Raw genomic sequence first — 15975 nt, 5'->3', positions numbered from 1 at the left:
GCACACACCTGCACAGGGACAGCACACGCTGCACTGAACACACCTGCTGTACACACCCTCACAGGGACAGCACACGCTGCACTGCACACACCTGCTGTACACACCCTCACAGGGACAGCACACTCTGCACTGCACACACCTGTACAGGGACAGCACATGCTGCACTGACCCTGCTGCACACACCTGCACAGGGACAGCACATGCTGCGCTGCCCCTGCTGCACACACCCTCACAGGACAGCACATGCTACACTGCACACACCTGCACAAGGACAGCACATGCTGCACTGCACACACCTGCACAAGGACAGCACATGCTGCACTGCACACACTTGCACAGGGACAGCACACACGGCACTGCCCATCCCCTGCTGCACACACCTCCACAGCGAGAGCACACACGGCACTGCACACACCTTCACAGGAACAGCACGTGCAGTACCACCCATCCCCTTTCTACTCTGCTCCTTCCTGTTTCTCAGATCCAGCCAGCCTGCTTCTGCCTGGCAGCCCTGTTCCCTCTTCTCCTCCTTTTTCCCATTCTTGCTGCTCCTTCTGGTCTATTGCTCCAGTCAAACCTGAAGCATCTTCTCAGAAGTTTCCTTTTCTGACCACATTGTCTCAGGCAGTTCTCTCTGTCTACCACTTTCCCCTCCTGACTCTCAAATCACTCTCCTGCATTTTCTGTACAGACTCACTCCGGTTTGAAATCTGTGGGAATTTTGCCTGCCATCCCACTAGAAAATAGGCTCCTTATGAACAGGACCTGCCTTGTTCGTTGCTTATTTTTAGAATCTAGACTAGTCCCTTATACAAAGGAATTATTATTATTATTATTATTATTATTATTATTATTATTCTCATTATTAATTTGGTGGTAGTAGTAAAGGGAGAAGTATGCTGTGTAGCCCAGGCTAGCCTGGCACAAGAGGTTCTCCCATCTCAGTCCCCAAGTCCTAGGATTACAAGTGTAAGTGACCAAACCTAGCTCTCAATACCCAGGCCACAAAAAGTAAATTTTAAAGGAACTGATGCCTTAATGCCTAGAACACAGTAGGCTCTAAAATGTTAAGGGGGATACCAAAACATTCTATTCAATCCCTAAAGCACAGATCTGCCAATCTGTTACCACACCTTCCGCCTTCTAGATTCTACACAAAGAACGGCATGGCATCTGAACACTCTCACGCTGATCCCAAGGCACTCAGACATCCTTACGAAGAACCACTCCTCCATCAAGGTCCAACAACCACAAAGGAAAGGCAAAGGCACGTGAGTCTGGTGCTGGAGGGAGGTGGATGGAAATGATTTTTCTCAGCCCTGTTCCTTATTCAGTTTGCACAAAGCCCTGAATGTTTGAGGACCCTGGCTGCCTCTGACACCACCAAATGCACGTGCTAGTTTAACTTAGGCCTGCGAACAAGGGAACGGAAATGAGTGTGACTCACAGAGGAGTCACGATCCGTGCAAACAGACACAGTCAAGCCAGCATTCATCTTAAGGCACGTTCGGAAACTGGTATGGAAGCCAGTTGGTAGGAAATGTCACAGCTAATTTTTTTTTTTAGGCAAAATGTCATACAACACGCTCTTCAAAACTTGACTGCTATTTGCAATATCAAAACCCAATTTCATATTTTATGCCGCCGTTAGCATTCTTTCATAGAGCAGTGCTGTCGATGAGAGAGCTTTCCTCCGTATCAAAAGAAAATTCCAATAATCAGAAAAGCAGCTGTGTCGATGACTCACCGGAGGCTCGGCTAGGAGAGGGCTTTTGCGAAAGAAAAAAGCACAAGAGCGTTCAATTGTAATTACAGACTGCAGCTTTCCCGGATGACAGCAGCATTTCCTAAGTCACCAGAGGAACACTGGAGAAGTCAGGACGGGCACCTGAGCCCTTGCCTCCAGTATGACTGAAATAGGCTTTCACAGAGCCTGGGAAGCACACGGGAGGCCTAAAGTCGGCAGCCCCATGCTTCCAACTTCCTGACACAAGGTGCGTTTGGGCTCCGATAAAACCAGTGGCCTCACCAAACGTGAACTGACCTTTAACTGAAGACCATGCCAGTGTCCCAGAGCGAGATCAGAGATTCTGATTGCCACAGGGTAGATGATAGAGAAGCTGCAATTTTTCTGCTGGTGTGGGACCACCAGAGTAAACCTTCCACTCGGGGTCTGGGAGATGACATTGCAAGCTTTTGGGGGAAAAAGTTACAATTGCATTATTTGGGGATGCTTTTTTAAAATAGAAATTCATGATATCTTCATTCTATATTTCAGTTCATGGACACAGATATATCCAACCTGGGGCTCGCTGACAATGTGTGGCCAGAATAGTTATAAATGGGGCGGATCATATTTATAGACTACACTCTTATATCCCAACATCCACAGGGTGGTCCTCTCTAGTTAGGTTTTGTGCCCAGGGAGAGAGCGTATATCAACACAATGACAGTCTGAGGAAAGAGTGGAGCTGGAGACTAGAACTCATCAGTGGCCTGTGGATGTGTCAGAAAGCACTGGGGCTTCTAGCCTTTGTCTCTGGTTTATAAAAACCCTAAGGTAGGAACTCTTGTTCATCACACCTGAGAGTGGTCCCCGGAACACTTCCATTAAGTCGTATCTAGGACCAAGCTGGGAGGACACGGCTCAAAGGTGAAGCCAGAACCTAACGCTGTGTGAAATCTTCACCCCTAAAATTTGGAGCTATGGTTAAAAAAAAAAAAACAAAAACACAAAGCAAAACAATAAAGCCATAAGTAATTTTATTCTAAAGATTTTATGATCGTGATTATGAAGGTGAGAATAAAATAGACATCAGCCTACTACTTTATTTTCTGGGGATTGATTAGGGTAATGTTGACTAAATTCTCAATTTTTAAACCTTGGCAGTCTTAAGGTTTTCTGAAGTTTTCCTTTTTCTTTTTCTTTCAAACTTAAAACCAAGGTGTTCTTCTATCTATGAAACAGAGGCATGGGATTTGCTTTCGGGCTAACCTACCTCCATATATATGGTTTTTAATTACACTTAATTTCAGAAGGAAGTGAAATTCCTTGACAATTCTAGAAGGCATCTTCAGATTTCTCACCAAGTAGAATCCAGGAGAAATGGGTCCTAGCCAATCGTTCTACTTCTCAGGTAGCCTCAAGTTTCCAGCCTTCTCTTTCTCTCTTACTCTCTCCTTCCCTCCCTTCCTCCACTTCCCTCCCTGAAGGTGGAGTTTAAACCCCAGTTTGTGCACCCCCAGACAAGTGGTTTGCTACTTAACTCTATCCCAGCTCCCGGGATTTTCTCTTAATTAGAAAATAAGCTGAGGGGGCTGGAGAGATGGCTCAGAGGTTAAGAGCATTGCCTGCTCTTCCAAAGGTCCTGAGTTCAATTCCCAGCAACCACATGGTGGCTCACAACCATCTGTAATGAGGTCTGGTGCCCTCTTCTGGCCTGCAGGCATATACACAGACAGAATATTGTATACATAATAAATAAATAAATATTTTTTAAAAAAAGAAAATAAGCTGAGGTGTGAACTCATTTTGCTCAAATCACGCTCTTTCAGCTTCAGTTCTAGTTTTACAGCCTAACCTGCGTGTTTCTCTGTCAGAAATGAACGGAGTTAGGGTGGTGGTTTCGTGATAGAAGACAACATGGAAGAAAGCCACACGGAAGTGCTCTGGTCCGTCTCTCTCCTCAGGGTATGGCATCTGCCCACCTCATCTCAGGAGCACCACCTTCCAGCCTTTGTTTACAAAGCTCTGGCACCAAATGATCCCTCAAGCTTAGCCTGCATCTGGAGGATGGTTTGGAAGATTAAAATTAGTTACTGAACCCATGGTAAAGCCTTGGGAGGGCAGAACAAGACCTTGGAGGAAAAATAGAAGTGTATGTCCCATATGTGAGAGTATTGCCTAGCCTGGGAAATATAAATCAAAAACTGTGGTTGGATTTTCATAACAACAAATAAAGACTTCATAGCACTCCTTGGTTTAAGTCTGTGAAGAAGAATCTGACCTTGACAAAGCAGGTGTGATCATCTACTCTGGGAGTCCTGTCTTTTTCTTGAGCTTACTTACGGAAGAGGTTGGGGTTGGTCTTGGTGGTTAATGTGAATCCATTCCCTGGCTCATGGATCCTGAAGAACACCATGGCCACGTTCTGGGATGATCTGACGCTCCTTCGGGTTAGACCACTTTCACAGAAATCTGTGTACCGCTTCATGGTGGGTAGAGGGTGATCCTGAGAGCTTGGGAATTTCTCCCCCTTGAGGATCCAGCCGTCAAATACCTTCAAATGATGATGATGACAATGATTAATAATAATAATAATAATAATAATAATAATAATAATAATAATATAGGCCTAAATGGTCACTTTCACCAACTCCTGAAGTGAGCATTTGTTGAAAAGAGGGGGAAAGCTACCCAGCAATGAGCCTTCAGTTTCAAGCAGGAACCCACAGCCCCTACTCACAACCTGCTTGCTTTCCATTCATAGGCATTTTGAATGTGCAGATTGGTTACAAGTAATCTTATCAATTAATCTTTTTTCTACATAAGCCTTCACGATGCTAAGTTTGCACACCTTCTTACATTTTATCAACTAGTTTGGTAAAAAGGAAATTATAAACAACGCTGGTTGTTTATTTTGCCTTTTCTACATTTAGGTGAACTCTACAGGAGTGATACTTGGGTTTCACTGGACCTCAGCTTCTATTTTGCCTCTCGTCAGTGAAATGTGAACCAAAACAAATCTCAAAGAATAACTAACAGCAACAAAAGTGTTCTGGATATGATGGAGGATGTTTGTAATCCCTGTACAGCGGAGGCTGAGCAGGAAGCATCATGAGTGTATGACCAAACTGGGTACATAGGGTGATTGTGTCAAAGTGATGTGTGTGGGGGGAACCAGTGACTTTTTTTCCAGTACCTCACTCTTCACATTAAAAAACATCACCTCAAGTTATTAGATAGATAGATAGATAGATAGATAGATAGATAGATAGATGATAGATAGATGATAGATAGATAGATAGATAGATAGATAGATAGATAGATAGATAGATAGTGTGTGTGTGTGTGTGTGTGTGTGTGTGTGTGTGTGTGTGTGTGTGTGTTTAATGCTGCAGTCTGGTGGTGCTAGTTAGTAAGCCATGTAAGACTTTGCTCATTGCTTCCCAAGTTAGCTTTGAGACAAAGGGTCAAAGTCAATTGACTCCGCTCTCAAAATCACAACAGGGCTCCGTTTCAGTGAACCCATCATAGCATCATTACCAACAATCTGGGTGCAATTTTATTTTCTAGCAAGCTTGACAGCTTCCCATACAGTTCTGCTTTGGAAGTACCAAGCGTGAGTGTTTTATCGGGGCAGTAGAACTCCATCCACCCTGCCTCAGCTCCTTGTGTGGCTGTGGAGACTGAGGGAGGGGGTACTGTGGGTCTTGGTAATTCTCTTCCCTTCTCACGTATCTTAAACCAGAATTCCTCTCAGCGTCCTTCCCAAGACCAGTGCCCTGCTACCCTCAAACCCCATCAGCCGGGCTCCCAAGAGCCTCTGCGCTCCTGGAAGAGCGAGGTGGGCTCAGATCGCTGATGGCAAGAGGAGAACTTGCCACCTAAGAGGTTCTCACCGTAGACTCGGGAACTCCCGCCGATTATTTTTGCCATGTTTTGTCTGTCCCAAATTGCACCACAGCGTCTCACGCTGCAAGCTCGAGTGTTAGGAAATCCCTAGGAGTTGAGGAGCGCTCAGAAGGGAAACTAAGCCACCAAAGTCCAGGGGCGCTGGACCTGCAGTGTGTGGGGCGATACCCTCCCTAGGAATTCAGCCTCCTGGGTCTCGCCCAGTGAGCTTCTGAGACTCAGGAACAAACTGGTTCAGAGTTGCCCCCAAGTGGCCAGGCTTACGGGCACGGAGCTGGGACTGCGTGGAGCGGGAGCCCCCTCACCTTCAGGAAGTCCCCACCCTGGCAGTCGATGGAGACCAGGTCGTAGTGGATGGTTATGAACTCCTCAGGTTCCCCAATGAAGAAGACAGCGCAGTGTAGCTGCGGTCGGTCGGCGGTGAAGGTGAACTGTCCGGGGAGGCTCAGCATGTCCAGGCATCCTGAGGGAAAGCATGGAGCCAGGGGTCCCCAGCTGCCTCAGGAAGCCGCTCTCAGCCACCCCTTTCCCGGCCACCGCCCGCGTGGTGCCCCATGCCGGAGCTCCCAGCTTAGGCTGCCCCTGGGTTCCCTCGCTCTGGCTTGGAAGGAACCTCAAGGATGCCACAACCAGAAGGTCCCAGTCAGTCCCCGGCCGGCCGGAGATCCTGAAAACCTGTCTTAGGTGCAGATCCACAGCCTCCCGCCTCCCGGGCGCCCACACAGTGAAGCAGGACAGCCCCGACTCACGTAGAGCCCGGCGATACGGCTGCTCCCCGGCCAGGTCCCGCTTCAGATTGGCGCCGAAGAGCAAGAAAGGGTCATAGTCCGCAGCTTCTTGCACCTAGCAAGGAAAGCAGAACGGTCCGGAAAAGTTCAGGGGGAGGGAAAAAAAGAGGATCAGGAACAGGGCACCCTCCTTGCCGCTCGGGGAAGCGAACTGAGAGGGCATCTATGTCTCCCTGAGTCTGGAGCCTTAGATTCTTTCCAACAGAGCAGGGTACCCAGGCATCCTCGGCGGTCAGAGAAAGGCAAGCAGTTAGGATGCTCAGAGGCAGGGAGAAGGCAAATCTAGAAGAGCCAGGGGAAAGAGGATGCAAAAGAGGGGAGACTATGAGCCCCTCCAAGTGTCCCTGGCTGAATACTCGCTGGAAAGGTGTTAAGAATCAAGAAGAATTGCTCACCTCTAGGTAGCGGCTCTCTCCCCTTAGAGCTGTCAGCAGGATCAGAATGAAGTGACACTGGAGTTTGAAGTTCCGAGACATGCTGGCCTTGTCTCTGCAGCTGGTGCGCTCTGCTGCGGAGATCTTAGGCATATCTCCCCACACCTTCACCCACGCTGAGAGCTCGAGGCTGCCAGGGTCCCTTTCCTTGGGTCTCTTTTATAGAGCAGTAGAGAGGGGAGGCTCTCTGCCCCTTAACTGATCGGAGCTTAGTTACCATGGGTTACCCTGCCTCCGTGACAAAATACGTGGCAATGACGAGGGTCCAGCTCTCAGCCACAAATATTGCAGCACGGCCCAGCATTATTCACCAAGAATGACTCCAATCATTAGAACCCAGTGACCTGAACGTATAGGAGAAAGAATGAGGCAGGGACAGAGTCCTTGCCCTATCATTACATTATAATATATATTATATATGGAATTCCACATATATATATATATATGGAATTTTCAATTTTGCAAAAAAGTGAGAAAATGACACACATACATAAAGTGCCCAGGCACATATGATCTCACCGTGGCCCCAGTCACATAATTGTGGATGGAATCCTGCTGGGAATGGCCAGAGAGTAGCATCTGTGCCACTGTCATGCCTCTCCATAAGCCACACGAGGTATTTTTTGCTTCAAATCTTTGACAAAACCTGGTTTTACAGAATTTTGCAGGCATGAAATTCCAGGCTTCCTAAACTCTGCTTTCTTCTGGTCCAGCGTTCCTTTCATGAAAGGCGAGGGTCTGTAGACCTCTGGAGGCTGGTTGGGTTGTCCCTGACCTGGGCAGTTCACTGTACACACCCCTGGACAGTTTCCTGTAGCCAGGACTTTAGCCTCCCAGGAATCACTGTGAGCATGCTACTCCATTCTGTGCTTCCAAACACCGGAGCACTTGGACTCACGGGGGAAAGTGCTGAAGCTCCCCAAACTGACAAACAGGCCCAATCAGTGGGGAGGAATCGAGACAGGAGTTAAGTATAAGATTACTTTGTCCATTGCCAATGTGGAGATATTCCCTTCTGGGCTTCCCTACCCCCTTACAATAGGTGATAACTACTGATCGAAAAATCGAACGTGAGACCATGATGTAAGGTTTTAATGGAAGAATATAGCTATATTTGTGGCTTAAAAATACTGGAAGGTCACAGTAATCTCATGCTATCAGAATTTGGTGTTTCCATATTTGAGACAATATTGAGCTCTGCAGGGGCTGTGTCTCAGGAGTTTCATCTGGAGGTCTTCCTGTCCTGCTCCAATGTTGTAAACTGTCCTTAAACCACACTACAGAGCAGAGAGAACACACAAAGGTCACAAGCACTGGCCACCATGTCCTGTCTCCATCCTCCGCGTTGTTTACTTTTCTTAATTTCAGAGGCACAGAGGGAACCCTGATAGAAACGAAAGAAAAGTTAATAGCTTACCATCACCTGGTCATCCTAAAGGCAGTGGGCCATCTTCAGGACCACATCCCATCCTGTTTGCGCACCTAGAGGGATCCTGAGGTACATTCACCTGGCATACCATTGCTGTAGGAAGCCTTACAGCCAGTGGTTCCCCGCCCACTGGGGCGTGGCCTCTTACACTATATATATAGCATATATATAGAGAGAGCATGCGTCCACTCTCTTTTTCCGGTTGTGGGATTCCATTTCTTACCTCCGTTCAAGCAGAGGATTCTGATTTGTGCGATTACCTCTAATAAATAACCATCAATTCTGAGTTAGTGTGGGATTTCTTTTAAGCCTTCTTTATACCATGACCAACTCTCCTCTCCCATCAACGTAGACCAGGCCTTGACCTGCCTAGGGCTCACCCCAGCACTTACATTCAGCCCAACACAGTCTTTTCCACTTGGAGGGTGTTGAACTTGTGCCATCTCAGCTACAAGCTACTCATTAACATCATCAAGATAACTAACATCAAGAAGATATTGTTTCCTGACTCACCCTTCACATACACGTCTACCCTCCCAACCCTATTCCCATCTCCACCAGCACTGGACAATAGTGTTCTCTACATGCTCACACACAAAAATGCATACATAGATAGACAGACAGATAGGCAGATAGATAGATAGATAGATAGATAGATAGATAGATAGATAGATAGAAAGATAGATAGATAGATACATACATACATACATACATAGACAGATAGATACATAGATAGATGATAGATAGATAGACAAACAGATAGATACATAGATAGACAGATAGATGATAGATAGATAGATAGATAGATAGACAGATAGATACATAGATAGATGATAGATAGATAGATAGACAGAAAGATACATAGATGATAGATAGATAGATAGATAGAAAGATACATAGATGATAGATAGATAGACAGATAGATACATAGATAGATGATAGATAGATGATAGATAGATAGACAGATAGAAAGATACATAGATGATAGATAGATAGATAGATAGATAGATAGATAGATACATAGATAGATAGACAGATAGATACATAGATAGATGATTGATAGATAGACAGACAGATAGATACATAGATAGATGATAGATAGATAGATAGATAGATAGATAGATAGATAGATAGATGACAGATAGATGGTTTTTTAAGTTTTTAGATAAACAAAGATGAAGCTAGTCATAGTGGCGCATGCCTGTAAACCAAGCACTGAGGAGGCAGAGACAGGAGGATTGTGAGCTCCAGGCCAGCTTGGCTGCATAGTGAGACCTTGTCTCAAAGAAAGAGAAAGATGGCATGGGGGAGAAAGGGAAGGAGAAAGGAAGGGAGGGAGGAAGGAAGGGAGGGAGGGAGGAAGGGAGGGAGTGAGGAATGGAGGGAGGGAGGAAGGGAGGGGAGGAAAAGACTAAGGAATAAAACTTACCATAGTTATCCAGAACCAGTAAAACTGATTCCATTGCTTTCACGATGTCTTGGCTTGGCTGATATTTGTTTTCTCATGGCAAGAAAATGGCCTGAGTTCTACTTCTTGGCAGGCATTCAGCGCAGGACACAGTCCAGGTCACAGCTATCCAGCTGATTTCTGGAGCTGGGACTTGTGTAGATGAACAATTCCAACCACCACTCAGCCGCTGGCAGTCTGTGTTCTACCCTCTGCTGCTCAGAGGTGGGTATTTCACCACTCAACCGCTGGCAGTCTGTGTTCTACCCTTTGCTGCTCAGAGGTGGGTATTTCACCACTCAACCGCTGGCAGTCTGTGTTCTACCCTTTGCTGCTCAGAGGTGGGTATTTCAGATACTTCATATAGGTAGATTCCTCAGCACTCTGAAGAGTTGGGATCACAGAGTTTCCTGCTAGCTTGGGATAAATAGCAGTGGTGGCACATGCCTTTAATCCCAGCACTCAGGAGACAGAGGCAGGTGGATCTCTGTGAGTTTGAGGTCAGCCTGGGCTACAGAGTGAATGAGTTCCAGGACAGTCAGGGCTATGAAGTGAGATCATGTTTCAAAAACAACAAACAAACAAAAAACCCACCAGAATCCTCTAGTATGTGTCATCTATGACTGGCTTATTTCATTTAGTACAGTTCCTTAAGGTTCCTCTAGACTTAGTAGACAAAGGGATTTGCCTCCCTTTCTTTGGTAATAGCCATCTCAACACGCAATAGTGTGAAGTCAAGGCTCACTGTGGTTTTTATCTGATTTTCCTTAATAGTCAATGATATCGATCATCTTTTTATATAATTACTGGGCATTGATGTATATTCTTTGGAGAAATGTCTCTTCAAATCCCAAGACTGATCTGGGTGCACACGTCTTTAATCCTGGCATCTGGGAGACAGAAGCAGTTGATCTTTGAGTTCGAGGCCTGCCTGGTCCACAGAACAAGTTCTATGACAGAGTTACACAAGGAAACCCTGTCTCAAACAACAACAACAAACCCCCGAGCCTATTGGATAGTAGAGCTAGGTTTTGTTTTGTCCTGCTGTATAAAATTCCTTGCGCACTGTGGAAATTAGTGCAGTGTTAGAAGATGAGCAGGAAGTATTTTCTGGCATTCAGTGGTTTACCTTTTTACACTATTGATTGATACTCTTGCTGTGCAGAAACTTTTTACTTTGATGTGACACCCATGGCTTATTTTTGCTTTTGTTGTCGGTGTTCTTGTTGTCACAGCTATGAAGTCATTGTCAAGAGCAATATTGTAAATTGTTTTCCCACTTTTCTGATAGTTTTACAGTTTAAGGTCTTCTACTTAGTCATTAATCCATTTTGAGTTTACTTTTGTGGATGATGTTTGTTTCATTCTTCTGCATGTGGCTATCTAGTCTTCCAGAGATCAGGAATTGCCAAGACCACGTGTCCTTTCCTCATTGTGTGTTTTTGGTGCCCTTGTTCAAGTTGAACGCACCTGACTATATGAATCTATTCCTGGGCCTGCTGTGTCTCTCAATGGACTGCTGTCATCTCTCCTTAGCCCAATACTGTGGTTGACAGCTGTAGGCTTTGAAGTTTGAGGTCAATAAGTCTACTGCCTCCTGATTTTTGTTTTTTCTCAGTATTTTTTAGTGTTCATATTAATTTTAGAATTTTTTATAATTTTATCAAAAATGCATTTTAATGTTTTAATGCAACTGTGTATCGTCAATAAGATTACTTTTTGGAGGTATTCAAGGTCAGCAAGAAACTGAGCCAATCCCATTTGGGGAACCGGCATGAACCAGACTTGGATGATATCCTCATGTTTCAGCGACTTTCAACCCATGTGAAGATCTGCAGTAAAGAGAAGTTAAAATCTGGTGGTGGTGGGAACTCCAAGTGATTGACAGTCATTCTTGTTTGTTTGTTTGTTTTTTGAGACAGGGTTTTTCTGTGTCACTTTGGAGCCTGTCCCGGAAGTCACTCTGTAGACCAGGATGGCTGGCCTGGAACTCACAGAGATGCTCCTGCCTCTGCCTTCTGAGTGCTGGGATGATGGGTGTGTGCCGTCACCACTTGGCAATAGTCTACTTTTCAGGTGAGGATGTCTTCAGAATTCATGTGGAGTGAGGGATGAAAGCAGGTACTCAATTACCATTCCTCAGCCTCTCTGCAGTTACTGGGGCTTCTCATGAGCCACAAAAATTCCACGTCACTGTTAGACAGATGAAAATACCTGAAACGTATGTCCTTAAAATCCTTACCCACAAACCTGTAGGAGGAGGTCAGAGGCCAGGCCAGGCCACTGTCATAACAAGGTTGCTCCCGTGAGAAAAAGGGAGAAGCAATTTCTAGAATCCTGCAAACTGTAGGTACCTGGCAGGAATTACTGCTTTAAAGTAGAGCCATATCAAAGCTCATTTATCTTTCATTCACAGTAGAAAACATTAGAATTGAGCTGTAATATCTGTGTATTGGTGTTAAATAGTAGAGAGAGCTGTGCTATTTCCAGACAACAGACTGGATAATAGCATTTCTCTAGCCACACAAGAGCAAAACAAAGCACACATGGGTTCAATGAGGTCTTTGGTCATAAATTTTCTTATCTATGAAATGGTTGTATATGCTAGAAATTACTGTAGGCATCAAATATTGTAAGCGATGCAGATAGAATAGACACAAATGGTCGCTGTTATTAAATTACCAATCCTATTCTATGTCGTCATCATTAGGGCTTCACTTCTAATGGTAACAGTTTTGTAAGAGGCATACACGGGATATGTTTTCATATTATTATTAAATTAGAACGAATGACTTCATATTAGAACCTCAACTGACTTTAAAAGCCGTGGCCAGAAAATGAGAGGACTAGATTAGAGTCTAATTGCAGGCTGCCTTTCGAAAGACGAGCCAGGGATGGGCTCATTAAGGATCATGTGCATAAGAGAGAGGGGCTGATCTCATCGGAGAGGAAGATGAGAGACAGAGTGGACTAACACTGAGAAGATGGAAGAATGGGAGACGCTGACATTCTGAGGCAGAAAGGGGAGAGAATCGGGAACCGCCCCGAGGAGGAAGCAGTTGGGCCCCATGTCAAGGATTGTTGAGCAGCATCGTGTGATAGAACTGAAAAGTTTAGGAATCAGCAAGTGTGGTCAGTGAGAACACTTCTGACAAGCCCTGAGCCCTGATGGGAAGAGATAAGAAAGAGGACAGGATCTGCCCATTCGCCATGAGCAAGACGCCAAGTCCACGCTAAAAAGATATCTCTGTATCCGACCAGATGATCAGTCCTCCTCCAAAGACTCCTAGAAATGAGTCAGAATAATAAACACTTGGGACTTTAAAAATGACGAGACAAGCGGCAAAAGTGAAATGGCACCGGGCAGAGCAAGCGGCAGATTAATCACTGTCCAGGGGCCTGGGCATTGCTCATGTTTGCGCAGCTCCCTTGACTTTGGAGTGACATTATTTCCACAGCTCACTTCTCTCAATTATCTCAAGACTAACATCTCTCCCAGAGATTATAATGAAATGCCACTTCATATCCCTCACTTCCTGCTTTATAGGGAAAGACTCGGTGAAGTCCTGAGCCAGCGGTGTGTGTCATTGGGTAGTGGTGACAAACACTGGACAGTGACGTCACCAGCAATATCTGCCTCTTCCTTGACAGAAGAGAAATAACACATCATGAGCTGCGCTTCTGGTGCTGCAGCATAAATCTGAAGGAGAAGCGTTTGAAAAGGGCAAGAACGGAGAGACACACACCCCAGGCAGCACTCAGCTGTCTGTGTTAGCTTCTTCCGCCACTTCTGTGCAAGACCCCACCAATGGATTAAAAAGTATATGTACATAATGGACAAAATAGGCACTGTCAACACCGATTGCCTCAGACCCTGGAGGCACTCGACACAACACTGTGTAGTTAGTACATAGACGGCAGCTTGTGGGAAAATCAATTTCATCCTGAGGTTAGTGTCCATCATGAAAGTCCTCACACCAGGGCCTCCATGCTGAGTACTTCCTGTGCCTCAGGAGCCAGGAAACCACTGTCCTTTTGAGCCACTGGAGAGGTCTGTTCTTCAACGAGGAGCTAATACAAACCCTTCCACTTCTGATCTGCATTCCCCAAGCTTTGCCTTGGGGATCCCCAAGTTTGCCAGCTCTCTGACGGCTTTTGTCTGGAAAGCCCTCTACTCAGTCACCATCTGTCTGTGCACAGCCTTGTTGCCAGAGAGCTACTTCCAGACCGAACAGACATCTGTAGAAACAAGAGGCCTGGTGCGGAGCTTGACTTGTAGGGAAGAGAACATGGATAAAGAGCAGATGCCACGAGTAGCCTCTGGGCCTCTGCCTGTGGCCAGCAAGCCCTCACCAGCCAGGGCTAGACCTCTGAAGCTTCACAAAGTGCTCTCCTCTTTTCTGTGCTAACATTTATGTTATGATTGTCACCGCTATGCACATTTCCTCTAGGACACCTGGCAAAGGAAGTCCACTTCACGTGGTATAGTCAGAGTTTAGACAGTAAAACGGCGATATTGACATATTCATTCATATATAAAAAATGTGTGTATGTTCATTCATAAATTCATATATATATGCATATATGTATATATGCATATATATATGAATGCTAACTAAAATGCTAACCAACTGTACAGTTAAAAAGTAAACACCAGGGTCAGATGGAAAGGCCTTTTTTCCCTCTAATGATTTATTTATTTTATTTTATGTACGTTGATATTTTGCCTGCATGTATGTCTGTGTGAAGGTGTTGATCTCCTGGACCTTGCATTACAGTTGTGAGCTGCCATATGGGTGCTGGGAATTGAACCTGGGTCCTCTAGAAGAGTAGTCAGTGCTCTTAACCACTGAGCCATCTCTCCAGCTCCAGAAAGGCTTTTCAGTGAACAAAATTGGAAGAATTTAAAATACAAAATAAAGGGATGCTAGAGTCTAACCCCTTGCGCAGAATAACCTTCCACAAGCCTTGCTAATGTTGAGAAATGATTGGTTAAATTTTAAGTAGAGGAAGTGAAGACAGGTCTCTGACACAGAATAACCCCAAAGCATTTGTGTAATTCCTTAGCCACCAGGAGGGCTGCACTTCCGGGTTCTGAGGTCAGCCCATGTATCCCAGGTGCACATGTGTGAGCCCGCCATATGCGTCACCAGCGTCTCGAAGCCCCCCCCCCCACCGCGCAGGTGCAGGGCGTCGCCCGTCATCAGCGTCTGATATAGACACGTCTTTCCCCTCATGAGCACGTGCTGGGAAACCTTTAAAGGGTGCCATTTCCACGCTCTCTTCTTCCGCCCCCTCTGTTCACCATCACCATTTCCCCCGCCCCCCCCCCCAGCTCGGCTTCACAGATCTTCTTAATCTTCTTAATAAACTTATACGCATGGGTTTGTTTGTGTCTCCTGCTCTCTTCCCATCTCCGCAGGACATTTTAATTTGTGCCAGTGTTCTAACTTGGGCATTAAATTAGAACTTTCCTTCCCCAAAGTGGGGAGGGTGAGCCAGGAGTAGTGCTGACAGTAAGAAACCCCACAAAACACTGCCTCGGCCAGGCCACAACTGCTATCATAGTCAAACAATCTTACAAACAGTGTGACCCCATATGACACAATGAAGATGACACATTTTCCCCTGAAACCTTCCCCCGCTAAGTCCTTACAGCTCCGCGTAATTGTGACTAAAGTGTGAGCCAGTGTCCTGTGGAGAGCATCCAGCGCCATACCTAATAGTGCTCCTCAAAACTGCCAAGGCCACAAAACCATCTGAGAAACTGTCACAACCAAAAGCAGCCTAAGAAGACATGGAAGGTAAACATAAAATCACACTCTAGATGGGACCCTGGGGCAGCAGAAGAGCACCGGGAAAGCTAAAGAAATTGAAATAAAGGGTGAAGCTAGTTGGATGGGTTTTTGTTTGGGTTTTTGTTGTTATTTTGTTACTTGCTATATAGAAGCTTTTTAGCTTGATGGGGGCCCATTTGTCAATTTTTGGTCTTATTTCTTGCACCGAGGGAGACCCATAAAGACAAATGCTCTCTTAAATGTGGATCTTTGGGCCCTGTCTCAAAAAAACAAACAAACAAACAAACAAACAAATAAATGCTCTATTTTAATTATCTAGGCTTGAAAGTAAACACTTAAGCCAATGTGTTCTCAACTGTAGCATCTCTCAACTGTAGCATCTCTCAACTGCAGCATCTCTCAACTGTAGCATCTCTCAACTGTAGCATCTCTCAACTGCAGCAT

At 45.5% G+C, this 15975-nt stretch overlaps 1 protein-coding gene across 1 annotated transcript in view; it reads right to left on the bottom strand.

Annotated features, from left to right (window-relative positions):
- Crhbp (corticotropin releasing hormone binding protein) overlaps positions 1 to 7069 on the bottom strand; it is a 13691-nt gene extending 6622 nt beyond the window's left edge. Inside the window, exons 1-5 of the mRNA XM_005356467.3 lie at positions 6819 to 7069; positions 6385 to 6478; positions 5941 to 6098; positions 4070 to 4280; positions 2045 to 2193 (exon numbers count right to left, since the gene is read on the bottom strand). Coding sequence (XP_005356524.1) covers positions 2045 to 2193; positions 4070 to 4280; positions 5941 to 6098; positions 6385 to 6478; positions 6819 to 6950 — 744 coding nt within the window. The 5' untranslated portion in view covers positions 6951 to 7069. The remainder of the gene's footprint in view (positions 1 to 2044; positions 2194 to 4069; positions 4281 to 5940; positions 6099 to 6384; positions 6479 to 6818) is intronic.
- Between the last annotated feature and the right edge of the window lie 8906 nt (positions 7070 to 15975).

Source organism: Microtus ochrogaster, chromosome 19 (assembly GCF_000317375.1).
Source record: "Microtus ochrogaster isolate Prairie Vole_2 chromosome 19, MicOch1.0, whole genome shotgun sequence".
NCBI lineage: Eukaryota > Metazoa > Chordata > Mammalia > Rodentia > Cricetidae > Microtus > Microtus ochrogaster.
The sequence above is the reverse complement of the archived record's forward strand: the minus strand, read 5'-3'. Positions and strand labels throughout refer to the sequence as shown.